A 17,580-nucleotide genomic window follows, 5' to 3' on the forward strand; every position below is an offset into this window, starting at 1 on the left:
ATCAAAAAACGCTTCTAACGAGAGGATCACACACACAGTTTTGATGCTGTTTTTAGTGCATTTTTTGGCTCAGTTTTTTTTAGCCAAACACAGGAGTGGACACAAAAGAAAGAAAATGCATCAGTCTTTTCTTTATACCTTTCTTATCCACTTCTGACTTTGGCTCAAAAAACAGAGCCAAAAACTGCATCAAAACGGTGTGTGTGTGATCCTGGCCTAAAAACACAAAAATGTATAATGCGGTTTTTTGAAGGCGTTTTTAGTGGCGTTTTTTTGTCACCTATGTCATTCGTTGTATGTTTTTGTACATGCTTTTTTTCTTGCGTTTATGAAATCCTATAGTGAAGCCTATGGGAAAAAGGCCTAAAAAAATTATATGCCCAGAGCATGCTGCGTTTGGAAAAAACACCACTTACTACAAAATTGCCTCAATAACGCCACAAACCAAAACGCAGTTGTGTGTAGTGATTTGATGTTTTATTTAAGGCCTTAATTTAGCATCTGGCTGCACTAAAAAAATGCATTAAAAAAGCACAGCAAAAAAGCCATTTAAAAACGCCACGAAAAACGCAGCAAAACGCTGTATGTGAATCCAGCCTAAGGCTGGGTTCACACGACCTATTTTCAGGCGTAAACAAGGCGTATTATGCCTCGATTTAGGGTATGTTCACACGCACTAATTACGGACGTAATTCGGGCGTTTTTGCCCCGAATTACGTCCGAAAATAGCGCCTCAATAGCGCTGACAAACATCTGCCCATTGAAAGCAATGGGCAGACGTTTGTCTGTTCACACGAGGCGTAATTTACGCGCCGCTGTCAAATGACGGCGCGTAAATAGACGCCCGCGTCAAAGAAGTGACCTGTCACTTCTTTGGTCGTAATTGGAACCGTTATTCATTGACTCAAATGAATAGCAGCGCCAATTACGTCCGTAATGGAAACGGGCGTTCAAGCGCCTGCACATGCCGTTACGGCTGAAATTACGGGGATGTTTTCAGGCTGAAATTTCAGCCGTTACGGACACCCTCGTTTGAACATACCCTTATGCCTGAAAATACGGCTCCAATACGTCGGCAAACATCTGCCCATTCATTTGAATGGGTTTGCCGACGTACTGTGCCGACGACCTGTAATTTACGCGTCGTCGTTTGACAGCTGTCAAAAGACAGCCTCGTCAAAAGAAGTGCAGGACACTTCTTGGGACGTTTTTGGAGCCGTTTTCTCATAGACTGTATTGAAAACAGCTCCAAAAACGGCCGAAAAAACGCAGCGAAAACGGCGCGAAAAACGCAGCGAAAAACGTGAGTTGCTCAAAAAACGTCTGAAAATCAGGTGCTGTTTCCCTTGAAAACAGCTCCGTATTTTCAGATGTTTTTGGCTCAGCGTGTGAACATACCCTAAGAGATAAATAAAGAAAGGTTTTCTAAGGGAATGTTAGAAAGTCAGACCATACATGGCCCACTTTTTCTTTGTGTATTAGATGATGTTCAGATGATAATCTGGCGGGGTATGAGGGAACATAATTGTAAAATTGGTAAATCTCAGTATATGGGTATGTTCACACGCAGAGTTTTCAGGCGTATTTCGGGTTGTAAACGCATCTAGATACGCCTGAAAAAAACGGTAGCTAAACGCCTACAAACACTTGCCCATTGAAATCAATGGGAAAAAACGGAGTTATGTTCAGACGGAGCTTTTTATTTATGACACTGCTTTAAAAAAATGGCGTGTAAAAAACGCCCCGTAAAAAGAAGGAGCATGTCACTTCTTGAGCCGTTTTTGGAGCTGGTTTTCATTGTGTCTATGGAAAAACAGCTCCAAAAACGTCTAGAAAAAAACGCCTCAGAAGAGTTTTCAGCTTCAAAAACGGCTCAAAATCAGAGGTTGTTTTCTCTGAAAACAGCTGTAATTTCCAGCCATTTTTACTTGTGAACATACCCTAATGTCACCAATGCTTTTACTTTTTAAGAGAAAAATAGGGGAAAGAGAAAATAAACTCATGCACCACTGGTGAAACTCATAGGATCATGCTATTAGTGAATAGGATGTCCTTGGGTAGGTACTTGTGGTTGATAATGAGACATCTGCATGTTCTTGTAACTACTAGATGTGAAGTATTGCCTGATTTCGTGTCTATTTACAGTTAGTTACTTAAATCTACTAGCGGGATCTTACTGACAGAGGTGTACGCAGAATTATTTCAAAGAGGTTTTTTGTTCTTTTACAGAACATGTTTGCATTTAATTTTACAACTTTAGCCAGCCCTCAACCAGACCACTATTATGTAAATGAGCTGGCTGTCAGGCTCTCGTCAACTCCTCAGCTGCAGCCCAGCTCACTGGCTGCTTGCACTCCCGTTCCCCATGCTCGCCTCCCTCCTGCTCCTCAGTCTGCCCAGTGCCTAAACAATTTTACACAGACTTCTACCTCTCACCTGTTTTAAAGGAGAGGGGAAATCCTTTGTAAAGTTGCTATAAGAAAGCTAAAACAAGTGGCTGTGTGTCGATCACATGATCAGGACGGATTGTTATCCTTTAGATGTAAACTATGAAAGTTCCTATTGAATAACTGCAAGAATAGATCTTGAAAATTGTGAGCAATTGATATAGAAAAGATATTGGAAAATTGTATAACTCTTTTTAGGCTACATTCACATGACAGTGAAAAACGGCAGTTTTCAGAACAATAGAGTACTATGGGTGTATTCACATGGCTGTTTTTTTAACGGCCCGTGAAAACTGTCCATCAAAAAATAGTACATGTCCTATTTTTGGCCGTTTTTTTGCCCCACGGCTCCCACAGAAGTCAATGGATCAGTTTTTACCGGCCTTAAAATGATGATCATTATCACCTGTTTGGTGTAATTGGTTAATATACAAATATGCATGTGTATATATATATATATATATATATATATATATATAATAGCCCTTTTAATTTTCTAATCAATATTGCATGTAGATTCTAGATGAACTAATATTAAAATACATACAGGATATTTAATTTTTTTATTTATTTTTTAGGTAACAACTAGCCTTAATACAACGACATCATCAGTGTTGCAGTTTTCTATTGGTAAGTCTATGTGATCTGTCTGTTAATTTACACTGTGACAGGTCCGTATGTGACTGATTGATTACCCGACAGATGATGTGTTCATATCTTAAAGGGGTTTTCCAAGTTAACACATGTAACGTGTATGTGTTAATGCTTTTAACTTGTGCATGTAAATACATTTGTAATGTACTTACAGTTTCCAAATTCGCCCCGTTTCCACATGCTGCTATGAGTACATGACGGGTGATGTTAATCTCTGGCCGCTGTGTTAATAATCAATTTTCTTCTTGATATACGACACGTCACTAGTGACGTGCCGTGTATGGGCTGTTCTGTTGTACAGCCAGCACGCGCATGCGCGGTCCCTGCTGTTCTCGGTAGATTATATTATATGCAATAGCAGGTCCAGATATTTGCTTTACAGCAGGCACTTTACAGCAGGCAGAAAATTCAAGTGTTTCATAAAAAATAAAAGTCAGAAACAACCTATAGTTGAATGATGTGGCAGTCTGTATTTTATTCAGAAGTCAACGTTCAAGGATGGGGAGGAGGGAAGTTGAGCTGAGCGGACTCCATTACCTACAGTATTGCCTTTAGATATATAATAGATATGTTATCTGTCATTGTAATACTATCTGATAATAATAATGATGATGATAATGATCATCATGATAATGATAATAATAAATAACACTCCGCAGCACTTTAGAATTCAGGGGATACATGTACAAACATTATCTTACATCACAGAGTAACAAACTAATTAACAATCCAAACAAGTGGCGTTAGAACCCTGCTCGCAAGAGCTTACAAACTATGAGGAAATAGAGGTGAAACAAAAGGTAAAAGTGCTAGATTTGTATTATGGTCCAGCCATCTTTGGTACAAAATAGAATACTACTGTATATAAATAAAACAGCATGAGTCAGTCACCCAGTCAGTATCCTTGTATGCAAAATCATAGGAAAATTTGTTTCAAACATTAGGTCAAGGTTTTTTAGACATTTTGCACTTCTAGTAAAAAAGGACAATTTTAACTCTTTTGACATGTACAAGTAAAACCTGAATTTTAAAATTAAAAATTCATACTAAACCCCCATTCACATTTATTTTAAAAAAAAAGTAGACACCCAACACAGTAGACATTCATTGCGTGCGGAAGAAAGACGTTTCAGACATCAATATAGGAAAGGGTTCTTTACCGTTAGAGTAGTCAAACTTTGGAATGCATTACCCCAAGAGGTAGTAATGGCAAATACTATGTCAACATTTAAAAAAACAGCTAGATGTTTATTTACTGATGAATGGCATTGAGGCAGGGGTGTATCTAGGAAAGACTGGGCCCCATAGCGAACTTTTGACTGGGCCCATCTCCCCTTGGTGCCACACACAGCTCCGCTTGTAGATAGCGCCCTCCTGTAGATAGTGCCCCCCCCTGTAGATTGTGCCATACAGTCCCCCCTGTAGATTGTGTCATAGTGACCCCATGTAGATTCTGCCAAACAGCCTCACTGTAGACTCTGCCATACAGCCCCCCTGTAGTTAGTGCCATACAGCCCCCCTGTAATTTGTGCCATACAGCCCCCCCATAGATAGTGCCATACAGCCCACTTGTAGACAGTGCCCCCACCTCCACTTTGTAGAAAGTGCCATACAGCCCCCCTGTAGTTAGTGCCATACAGCCCTCCCTGTAAATCGTGCCATACAGCTCCCCATAGATAGTGCCATACAGCCCCCCTTGTAGATAGTGCCATAAAGCCCCCCTTGTAGATAGTGCCATACAGCCCTCCTTGTAGACAGTGCCCCCCATTTCCCCCTTGGAGATAGTGCCATACAGCCCCCCTTGTAGACAGTGCCCCGCAAACAAATAAAATGAAAAAAATGTACTCACCTAGGCCCTCAACGGAGCAACATCCTCAACACCAACAGGATCCTTGCATAGGTCGGCGTGATCCAGTGACGACATCACGCCGGCAGGGATCCTGTCCCTGTGCCTGATAGGCTGAATGCCGAACGTGGCCTGTAGCCTAGTAAATGGCAGAGCAGGTGGATACCTCCCCGCTCTGCCATAAGACTCAATATATCTGCGTCTTAAGGATGCAGATACTATTGAATGTGGCATCACTACCACTGTAGCAGCCATAGTGGCTGCTAGCGGTACCACCAGGCATGAGGGGCTGTGTCGGCGGGCGGCACGGGCCCCCCTCATGCCGGGGCCCCATAGCAGCCATAGCGCGGTGGTTACGCCACTGCATTGAGGGTTATAACTAATCCAGCAATCAAAGAAGTTTTATGGATTGAAAAAGGTTGAACTTTGATGGACCTGTTTTTTTCAACCTATGAAACTATGTAAAACATTGTCACAATGCCGCTCAGTACTTTATACACACATCTGCCTTCATAACATTTTTATTAAAAATGCATAGAAAGTGATGTTTGCAGCCAAAAATCTGAACCATGCAGAAAATTAGACACACAAAATCTTCTAAATATAAAAGTTAAAGATGGGCAGAGTTCATACATGTCATCTATGTCTATATGTGCAGGAAAATATCTTCACAAAATCACTAAACAGACCAAAATTCTGGTTTTAAGCTGTAAATGTAAAAAACGAACAAATTAGAAAACAAGCATTACCCAGTGCCAGATTAAGGCCTGTAGCTGAAAATTATGAGAAGTCTATTGTGAGCAGCTCCGTAACACCCGGGGAGGGGTGTAACTAGTGTTGTAGCAGTGCGGCCACCACCCTGAGGGCGTAGCTATACAGTAAATTGTAAGTTTGCAAACAGGGCACTCTTACCTTGTTGTCTATCTGTTATTAGTGTGTCTTGTTTCACGAACTACAAACACAGCCTGGACCTATTGTACTAAACAAGCACCTTTTACATTTTGAGTCACCCCTTTTTCCTCTTAAGCATGTTTTTTTCTGTACATGTACCCTCTAAATTACAAAGTGAACAGAATGTTTGCGCGAGATAAAGATTATTATTACTAATACGCAGTACGCATGTTCAGTGTTTAAATGTAGAATGCAAGTAGATGCTTGTGAAAAGTAGCTGCCAGTCGGGTATATGAAAGACACGGTCCGTTTCACGTTGCTTAATGTCAATTCGATTGGCTAAGGAGATTAAATCGAGATTAGATCCCGACCTACCATTTTATCCTTAATGCGGCCTGCCAGACTGTCCCAAAACGTAACTCCATAGCCATGGTACGGAACTGGATCACATTTTGTCCAGCCTCAGATGATGCCGACCAGGTTCTTTAAATACCATTTTGAAAATGGATGAGAACGCTTTTATATTAAACATGACTGGCTTATTTTGTTCCCACAATGTCGATGAGCACTTCTCCAGACAATAGAGATAAGACGTAGGCCACTTTGGCCCGATTAGACGCAAACTGATGCGCCACCACTTCAAAATGGATTGTGCACTGATTCAAAAATCCTCTGCAGAACATGGAGTCGCCATCATAGAGAGAGGGAGTCGGTGGATACAATCCAGGGCTGAAGGCCGCAGCTTGAGATGGTGGCATTTGTGCCACAGGGGAGGTGGCAGGTACAGCTGGAGAATACAAATTATGCAGAGAGAAACTTTTTGTAACAACTGAAACAATTGATCTTGGCAGACATGTTGTCTATGAAGTTCTTGGGCCAGGTCAGGAGAACATTAGTGGGGTTCATAGCCTGAGGAAACTGTCACAGGCCTGTAGAAGTAGTCTGTCACAGGGACTACAGAGGATGGTGTGGACCCACTATGTTGCCAATGGATTTGGGTTGGGGCTAAACTGGAGGGCAGAGTCTAAGAGATAGCTAGGGTTTTACCCTTTTACCTCCGTAAGGAGATGTGGACTTGGATGCTAGTTTCCCCAGATCTCTAGCCCTAGTGTAGTCTCAGTTGGTAATGGACAATATGGACAGACGAGGTACAATAACAGCAGGTAGGATGTAGGGTCCAGTATTAGCGTAGGTCAGGGAAGGAAGACGTCCATAAGCGGTTAGCAAAGCCAGAGGTCAGGGTAGGCGGTAGACATGAATAATCAAATTCAAGCAGGGTCAGTAACAGTGAATCCAATAGAAAACACAGGAGAGCTGAACCAGCAAGCTGGACAAACAAACCTAATTGCTCATGCATGGAGGTTCCTTTCTATATCCAGTAGGAGGTTCCTTTCTATATCCAGGAAAGCTGAGTGGAATTTGGCGCACCGGCCCTTTAAGAAAAATGGGTCAGTCTGTGTTCCCTAGGGGCAGCAGAAAGAAAGCCAGAATGAGAGCGGCGGCGGGGAAGGCAGCAAACAGCATGGCGTGGAGACTCGCCACCGGCCGGGAGCCAAAAGCCACGGCGGACTGGTAAGTACACGGTGGTGGGAGCGGGCAGCGGCCATTACAAAAATAATGGAAATTAACAATAATTGTTCAGAATTAGATTTAGATCGAGCCAACAATAGAAATGAATCATTTAATAAGGACAATGTTTCAAGTTTGTGACTACAGCTTGAAATAACATTAAAGTGATATAAATGTTCTAGCCCTACTAAGCTATCCTATAACTAGAAAAGCACACAAATTATACACCAATCAGCAATAACATTAAAACCAACAGCCTAAAATTGTGTAGGTTCCCCTTATGCCGACAACACAGCTCTGACCGGTCAAGGCATGGTCTCCACAAGACCTCTGAAGGTGTCCTGTGGTATCTGGAACCAAGATGTCGACAGCAGATCCTTTAGGTTGTGAAAGTTGCATTGTGGGGTCTTCATGAATTTGACTCGTTTTTCCAGCATATCCCACAGATGCTAGATCAGATTGAGATCTGGGGAATTTCAAGGCCAAGTCAACATTTTGAAATCTTTGTCATGCTCTTTGAACCATTCCTGAACAATTTTTGTAGTGTGCTGGGCACATTTTTCTGCTGAAAGAGGCAAGTGCCATTAGGGATTACCGTTGCCATGAAGGGGTATACTAGATCTGCAACAATGTTTAAGTAGGTGATACAAGTCAAAGTAACATCCACATGAATGCCAAGACCCAAGATTTACCTGCAGAAAATTACCCAGAGCTTCAAACTGCCATCACCGGCCTGCTTACTTCCAATTGTTTATCCCGATGCCATCTCTTTCCCAGGTAAGTGACGCACACACACCCAGCTGTCCACATGATGTAAAAGAAAACGTGATTCATCAGACCAAGTCACCTTCTTCGATTGCACTATAGTCCGGTTTTAATGCTCACATGCCCACTGTAAGTGATTTAGGTGGTGGACATAGATCAGCATGGGCACTCTCAACGCTCTGCGGCTACACAGCCCCAAATGCATCAAGCATGCGTTGCACCTTCCTATTATAGGCAGAATTAACTTTTTCAGCAATTTGTGCTGCAGTAGCTCTTCTGTTGTATGAGACCTGGCGGGATAGTCTTCGCCCCTCACCCGCATCAATGTGCCTTAGGCGCTCATAACCCTGTCACTGGTTCACCAGCTGTCGATGGACCACTTTCGGTAATATCCATCCCATACATGTGAATGTCCTCAGTCTTACAGTCAACAATTTTTCCTGCTTCCAACACATCAACTTCAAAAACTGATTGTTCACTTGCTGCCTAATATATCCTACCCCTTGTTAGGTGCCATTGTAAAAAGATAACGAGATATATGTATATAAATACACACACATATATATATGTGTATGTATGTATATATATATATATATATATGTATATCACAAACAAATGATAGGTTAATGTTGATATCAATTTATAATTATTTTGATCACATCTGCTTCCACTGTCTGTGTTCCAGTGAATGAACATCTGCCGTCCATCTTTGTACAAATCTCCACAACAAGGCTCCAAATTTTAATCATGTTCATTTATTTTACTTAGAGTCACGTACAGAACCAATCAACCTCATCTTTAGTTCGTCAAATACATTCATGCAGCATGAAAGATTAAACTAAACATGATTCTATACAGTAAAATGAATAGTCACATAATGAGAGGAAGATTAAGATCTCTCCTGCTATTTTAAATTGCTAAATTTTACATAATTTCAAAACCACCATTAGTTATTTCAAGCAATACATTCTGTAAGTAAAACACATAGGTGAAAATCACTAATATTTTCTTGACACACATTTTCAGAAAGACTGTCAAAAACTGAAATTTGTATTTTCTTTATATGTTTTTTAGTTACAAACAAAAAAAAAACAATGTCACATTATTTCAAAATACTTAAATATCATTAAAAAAATATCTGTAGGCTCACATCTGCATCTCGGTTTCCGTTTATAACAGAAACCAGTACTCATTGAGCGATGTGTAGGTGAAAACAGAGAAGACATGCTAAATCCCGCGCCGTAGATGTACCATGGCGCGAGCATTTACTATCAGGTCCGCCCACCATAAATATACAGTGGGCGCTACTGAACCGGTTAAAATGAACTGCGCTGGATTAAAATACGCCTATCTTTGCCTGTCCATGCACCAGAAAATCAAATCTAAATTTGCGCTTTAAAAATCGTATATTTGCCCTATAATTTATGGTAAATCTGTCTTTTGCCCACACGGCACACCACTGCAACCAACATGTGAACCCAGTCTTAATGGGAATGTATCATGTATTCAATTTATTTAAACTGTGAAGCACGGCATGTCTACTTTATGGCAGTTATCTGACAGAGAAGTCTCCTAGACTATTTAGTCTCCAAAAAGGGGTGGAGTACACCTTCTCACCTAGAGACCAGGGAGTTACATGGAAGCTGCATACAGAACCTTATCTGCGTGTGTATAGTGTCAATGTACTATTTCATCTAGGCCTGCAGTAGTACAATAGAGCTGTAATTAAATCATCCACCTGTAATTATAATAAGATGACTATGCTCATTTTCTCGCAGTCTATACAGCAAAGTTGACAAGTAAGCTGCAGAATACAGGAAGTTACAACCTATTGTGTCTTCTCTAGTGGCCAGTTTGATTTTTCTTATTTGTGGAAACTTGTTATTTTTAAATATATATATATTTTTTAAATCAGATAATTTTTTTATTGAAGTTTCAAAATTATATAGTACAAAACATACTAAACAAACCCTATCCCAACCCTCCCCCCAGGCACCGTCACAAAATTCCAAATTAGATAGTATATAAAATAGAAATTGTACCAAATATCGAATACATTATTCACAAAATACAAGGTTTATGGGACAGATCATTTTCCAAGTGTCAAGTAGCTTAATCATGTACAAGCATGTATAATACAAAACAGATCTAATATATGGCATATATTTAATCCTCTCTATTTCCCCCCCTTCTCCTTATCCCACATCTATATACATAACCCCAATACCGTGTAAAAGCTGGCGGTCATACTGAGTCCCTGAATAAATTTTATAATACAGATTCCATTACCCCTACCCATGGTCCCCATATGGATTCAAATTTTTTAAGCGTTTTGCGCTTTGCATAGACAACCTTTTCCAATACAATCATTTTATTCACTTTTGCAATGAATTTGCTCCTAGTCGGCGGGGTGCCTTGTATCCAATGTAGGGCAATTAGTTTTCTAGCTATATATAGCAACCTTACAATAGCCAACCGCTCCAAAGTAGAGGGTGGGGTGTCCATAATACATCCCAAAACGCATTCCATAGGAGTCCCTTGCAACACAGATCCATAGGCCTCCTGAATCACCTTCAGTACATCCATCCAGTACGTGGTTAACTGTGGGCAGGACCACAACATATGCATATGGTCAGCCTCCTCTTCCGCGCATCTGGGGCATTTCGAGTCACTCCTTACCCCAATATGAAAAATAAATTTAGGAGTCCTGTATACTCTATGGATAATATATAATCGAGAAAGGCGCCCAGCCTCACTAAGAGAAGTATTCGGAACTGCTTTCATAATATCTATCCATTGTTCTTCAGAGATGGGACCCATATCTATTTCCCATTTTTTAGAAGCCATCAGGGGGTATTTATCAAAAAATTTACTGATCAACAACTGATAAATATGTGAAATAACCCCCGATGTAACACTCCCGGTATGTAAAGCAGACAACACCCCATCTGCGTGTATTGACAAATCCACCGCCTTCTTCTGGGCATCAAAAGCATGTCTTATCTGTAAGTATTGATAGAGGGAATTTCGAGGTAATTCAAACTCCTCTTGGATCTGTTGATAAGTTTTAAATACATCCTCTTGGAGCAACTGGGAGACATAAAGAATGCCTCTTGCTTTCCAACCCTCAAATCCTTCAAGAGAGAAGAATTCCGGAAGTGCCTTATTCCCCCATAAAGATGTAAAAATTGTGCAAACCCCCATATCTCTAATAGCTCGGACTTTATCCCATACTTTACGCATTTAGTGTATATGTGGGCGTATTCCTGCCCGCCAACATAGAGTGACCTGCCTCCAATACTGAGAATAAAACAGATGGTCCAAACTGTGCCTGTAAAATCGATCCATTGGATCCCTTTGATATAATTTCCCCCCACCCCTTAAAGTGCTGACATTGGGAGGCAAGAAAATATATCCAAGGGTTGGGTAGGGCCAGACCGCCGTCATGCTTTGCGCGCTGTAGAATTTCTAATCTAATTCTTGAGCGACCCTTACGCCATATTAGGTCCCTAAAAAGTGCATTAATATAATAAAAATTGCGTAATGAGATCCATACGGGGGAGTTATGTAAAATATACAACATATTCAGAAGGGGAGGTCGAGATCTTGATCCCTAAATATTTAAGATGTTTAACGCATCCTACAGGTACCGCATGCACCCCTGGTATAGAGCACATTGAATCCACAGGGAGCAGATGGGATTTATCCCAATTTATTTTAAACCCAGACAATGCCCCAAATTTCTCAATTAGGGATATTGTTTCTGCCAGAGAGCTACCCATATCCCCCAAGTATAGAAGCATATCATCTGCATAAAGAGCTACCTTTTCTTGCACCGAGCCATACAAGAAGTCCTTAATATCATCAGACAGATGTATGCGCGCTGCCAAGGGCTCTACTGCCACGGCAAACAGGAGGGGCGATAATGGGCATCCCTGTCTAGTCCCTCTTTCAAGAGCAAACCGGGGACACAATCCTCCATTTGCCTGTATTCTGGCTGTAGGGCAAGAATACAGGACCTTAATCCATGCTATAAAAGATGGTCCAAAACCCATAGCCTCCAAGGTGCACCAAAGATATTGCCATTCCACACTGTCAAACGCTTTGGCAGCGTCCAGTGAAAAAATGGCTCTTTCGCCTACATTGTCTGCCCTCAGCTGAAGATTTAAAAATAAACGTCTCAAATTCATGGCTGTCCACCTAGCAGGCATAAAGCCGGTCTGATCCGGGTGTATAATGGTAGCAATAACGCCATTCAACCGCAGAGCTAATGCCTTTGCCAGAATCTTAACGTCAGATGTTAATAATGAAATCGGTCGATAAGAATCAGCTAATTGAGGATCTTTCCCGGTTTTTGGCAAGACCACAATAATGGCTTCTTGCATAGAAGCTGGCAAAGAACCACAATCCAATGAATAATGAAATACTTCTAATAATTTGGGCAAGAGCACCTCAGAGTATTTTTTATATATTTCAACTCGTAGCCCGTCCGCCCCAGGTGCCTTATCATTAGCCATCTGTTTGACCGCTTCTTCCAATTCCTCCAACGTGAGTGGAGAATCCAGAAGTGCCTTGGCGCTTCCTGACAGCTTAGGGAGCTCTGCTTTATTTAAAAATGTATAAATATCAGATGTAGATGGATGCACCATGGAGGTATATAGGTCTGAATAAAAGTCTCTCAAAACTTTTACAACTTCCAAGTTCTCTGTAACTAAATGGCCCTCCGCAGTTTTTAAAGCAGTGATATGTGTTACCCCCTGTTGTGCCTTTGCTACCACTGCTAGCATATGACCAGCCTTTTCTCCTTCTTCAAAGGTATTCTGTGCAAAAAAACTGCCGTTTTCTGCTCGCTACAGTTAACAGATGTAAATTAAGTGCCTCTTGTGCTCTTCGCAAACTCATTTGCTGCACCACAGTAGGATTTAAAATAAATGCCGCTTCTGCCTTACTCATTTCTTCATGTAGTCTCGCATCCTCCACCCTAGTAGCTGTTTTGTGCCTTCTAATTGCCTGCATAAACAGGCCTCTCAAATACGCCTTCATTGCATCCCATACATATGGAACAGAAGAAGAGCCACAATTAATTTGAAAATAGTCCTCTAGCCTTTGGGCAATGAAACCTTGCCCATCAACCAAAGTCAGCCAGAAAGGGTCCAGCTTCCAGATTCTCGGGCGTTGGGGACTCTGGTTATTAATATCAACCGTGACCCTAATGGGAGAATGATCTGATAACGTTCTAGGTAGATACTACACCTGATTAACTAAGGACATCATACCCTCATTCCCCAAGGCCAGATCTATACGGGATAAAGAAGAATACGTGTATGAACAGCAGGAAAACTCCCGTTCACGAGGGTGTTGTAATCTCCATATGTCCAACAATCCTATTTCTTGTACCAATGTACCAAATGGAGTCCCAACCTTCCCTTCACTCCTGTCCCCCTCTCTACATTTGTCCCAGTTGGAATCAAGAATATTATTGAAATCCACGAGTAGGAGCAAGGATATCCCTGGTTTATCCGCCACAAAAGACATGGCCTTTAATAAGACTCTATTACAAAAAGGAGGAGGTATGTATATAGATATTATTATAAACATTTTTTAATATATGGTACAAAGTACACAAATATATCGACCTTCTGTGTCCACCTCCATATCCAGACAATTAAATGGAATCTGTTTATGTATTAAAAAACTTACTCCCCTAGAATATACTGAGTATGTAGAGTGACCACTAAATCCCACCCACCTCCTCTTTAGCTATTGTAATCTTTCAGCTATCATATGTGTCTCTTGCAGACAGACAATCGCTGGCTGGTGCTCACTAATAAGTTGAAAAATGGCCTGACGCTTTGTGGCATCAGCCATTCCCCTAATATTCCAACGAATAAATCTGACTGAATTTGCCATATTTAGAATAAAACACAATATTTAGCCGTACATGTGTCATCTGTAAACAGGGGTGTACAATCCAACTAGGTGCCGACTTTATTCCCAAAATCCCCCCAAAAGAAAACCCCACATATAAACATAGTAAACCTCTCTCACCGAGAGAGTGGGTGTTGAGATTCCTACTGATGAAATATACAAAACCACAATAGAATGGTACAGATCGTATGACCATTTTATCTAAACATGTATCCTGCATTAAAAATATAACAATAAACTTGCAGGGCATAAAGCCCATCAGTGCTGCCTGAGAGACCAGTAAATAACAACAGATTAGATCACATATTCATTCCTTTACATTTCATTAATCAAAATACAGGATATATGACCAGCAAAATAGGATATATGAAACATATTTCAGGGCGTCTTGACACATAGTTGCCTCTCGTGTCCATCAAGCCATTGCATGGCCACTTGCGGATTTTCAAAAAAATGAATTCCTCCCAAAGCTGCGACACGCAACTTTGCTGGGTATAGCATAGAATACGCCACTTGAAGATTTCTCAGCCTCTTCTTGACATCTACAAATCTCGCTCTTTTACGCTGTACTTCTGCTGAGTAATCCGGAAATATGGAAATTTTTCCACCATTTATAACCAGATCCGGGCATTCCCTCGCTTTCCGTATAATAACATCCCGGTCTTTATAGTTTAGTAACTTAGCCAGTATAGGCCTCGGTGGGTGCCCAGGTGGAAATGGGCGAGTCGGCACACGGTGAGCCCGCTCAATAGCAAATAATGGTGTGAAGGTGTCACCCCCAAACGAAGTACGCAGCCATTTTTCCAGGTATTCCGTGCAGTTCAGACCTTCCGATTTTTCCGGTATTCCAATCAGTCTGACATTATTACGACGTAACCTATTTTCTAGGTCGTCGGTTTTCTTAAATAAGGCAACAATTTCTTGTGTCGATTTTTTTGAATCTTTCATGGTTTTAAACATATTATCTTCCAGGTCTGTGACCCGTCCCTCCACTTCACCTAATCGCTCATTAACTTTTTGCATATCGTGCCTAATAAAAGCGATATCTTTCTTCATGGCACCCACCTTCATATTCAAGGTAGACAGTGTGGAATTGCAGTAGTTAATAGCCAGGAAAAAGTCTCTTAATGTAGGCTCACCTCCATCCATTGCCTGCTGCACAGATATCGACTCCCTCCTTGATTCACCAGCCAGCTTCTCAGCTGCCCTGGAGGCCGTAGCACTCACTGCTGCAGTCCCATCGAGAACAACAGGATCAGGAATATGCTGCTCCCCAGTGCACCTTTCCCCGGGCTCATTTGCAGTACAGGCAAAACGCTCCAGTCTGTCCGCGATCGTAACCACCGGCTCAACATGCTGCACAGCCCGCATTTCTTCCCCGTCGCCATCTTGCAGATCCTGGTCCACCGGTCTCTGAGTACATCGTGCCTTACTTCTGGTCATGTTTCAGCTCACCAACCCTCATTCACCACAGCAAGTGAAAATCAGCGGAGGTACAGCAATCCAGGTATGTTTCGCTAATTATAGATCACCTCAGGCAAAGTATCGGATAGTTTAAGGAGTTCTCTGCAGGAGCTCACCAACGTGCGGCTCTCTACATGCTCAGCAAGCCACGCCTCCGCTCATTTTCTCGCAGTCTATACAGCAAAGTTGACAAGTAAGCTGCAGAATACAGGAAGTTACAACCTATTGTGTCTTCTCTAGTGGCCAGTTTGATTTTTCTTATTTGTGGAAACTTTTTATTTTTAAATATATTTAATGTGAAATGGTATCAATATTCACTTTCCCTTCCAAGGGCGTATCTCATACATTCTGGCAGGGAAGCACTTCAGTAGCAAAGACTGCATCTGATGCTTCCTTGCTATAAATGGACCAAGTTTAGGCTAGAGAAGAATCTTGGCTTTAAAACAAGATCAAGATTGTGGCACAAACCGCAATCTATCCCGAGCTAGAGCAGGTTGAAGGGGGAACTGTTTAGACAGGCTGCTAGTACTTCAGCCCGTGTGAAGGAGCAGAGGGAGGACTAGCGGGGGATGTGTTGACAGTATCCAGAAAGAGGAGGAGTATTTGTGATCCTTCTTCTGTCCAAATATAGCTTTACATGACCCCTGGGGCAGGAAAATGTGAAATAAGATGACATTTTGTTTATGTTATTACCTATGTTATTACCTATTCTAATCAGAGAGCATATTTAGTCTCTGATTGTCACATATAGGGGTTGAAGAGGTGAGCAGTTGCTGACCTAATCACCCCTCTGTGCCTAATTAGGCCATTTACATACTCCATGACCTATATGTTTACCAGTGTCTGGATTGCGGCATTAAGTAAGTCGCACTAAGCACCACACACGCACACAAACAAATGTCTATCAAGTGTATACATTTTAGACTTCGTTCACATCTGTATCAGGGCTCCGTTCAGGCGTTCCGTCTGAGCTTTCCTTCAGGGGAACCCATGAACAAAACCCTGACTGAAACAAACGGAAACCATAGATTTCCTTTTGCATCCCCATTGATTTCAATGGTGACAGATCCGGTGCAAATGATTTCCATTTGTCCCCGTTGTGCAAGGGTTCTGTCGTTTTGACGGAATGAATAGCGCAGTCGACTACGGTATTGCTTCCATCAAACTGATGGAACCCTTGCACAACGGAGACTAACATTTGCACCGGATCCGTCACTTTTGAAATCAATGTTGATGCAAACGTAAACCTATGGTTTCCGTTTGTTTCAGTCACGGTTCTGTTCATTGGTTCAGCTGACGGAAAGCTCTGACTGAACGCCTGAATGGAGTCCTGACGCAGATATGAATGAAGCCTTACAATGTCTCTCTCCTGTCTGTAAATGCTTCTCTAGCGATACTTGTTACATACTACAGTAAAAAAAAAATGGTATTAGCTAATGCATTCAATTAGGCTTTGGGATTTGCGATTATTGATTAGAGTTAGAGCTCATATTTGGGAATGGGAAATTAAATACGTATATTCTCCCCAATTTTATTTGCACGCAAGAATCAGTTTATACATTTTTTTAACACACACAACACGTAAATGTATTTCTCTGCTTTTCCATGTATGTGATGCGTGAAACATGGACAGCACATGGATGTCGTTCCTGTGCTGTCCGTGGTTTTAATGCACCCATAGACTTCAATAGGCGACTAGGTGCGTGAAAACACACCAATATAGGAGATGCAGTGAGTTTTACGCAAGGGACACATGCTGTATTAAAAACAACACATGTGTGAATAGCCCCATTGAATTGCATAGGTCCGTGTGCTGTGAGTGATTTCAACGCACAGCACATGGACGAGTATTACACTCATCTGAATGAGCCACAAGTGTTTTAGTTGCAAAGTTGAATTTTCATGCAGTTTTTGTTTATATTCAGTATTTGATGCTCCATTGCGTGAAGGTGGATGTGCACATAAATTATTAATTTGTATTTACATACAAGGCATGCTGTGTGCTTTCTTAAATTT

The 17,580-nt window shown here is 41.4% G+C and overlaps 1 protein-coding gene across 4 annotated transcripts in view; it reads left to right on the top strand.

Annotated features, from left to right (window-relative positions):
• The window catches only part of RELN (reelin), a 749,731-nt gene that overhangs the window by 291,800 nt on the left and 440,351 nt on the right, over positions 1–17,580 (top strand). For all 4 annotated transcript variants that reach the window (XM_075857310.1, XM_075857311.1, XM_075857308.1 and 1 more), the window contains exon 8: positions 3,026–3,077. In XM_075857310.1, the coding sequence (XP_075713425.1) occupies positions 3,026–3,077 (52 nt within the window). The remainder of the gene's footprint in view (positions 1–3,025; positions 3,078–17,580) is intronic.

The sequence above is a fragment of the Rhinoderma darwinii genome, chromosome 3 (genome assembly GCF_050947455.1).
Source record: "Rhinoderma darwinii isolate aRhiDar2 chromosome 3, aRhiDar2.hap1, whole genome shotgun sequence".
NCBI classification, from domain to species: domain Eukaryota; kingdom Metazoa; phylum Chordata; class Amphibia; order Anura; family Rhinodermatidae; genus Rhinoderma; species Rhinoderma darwinii.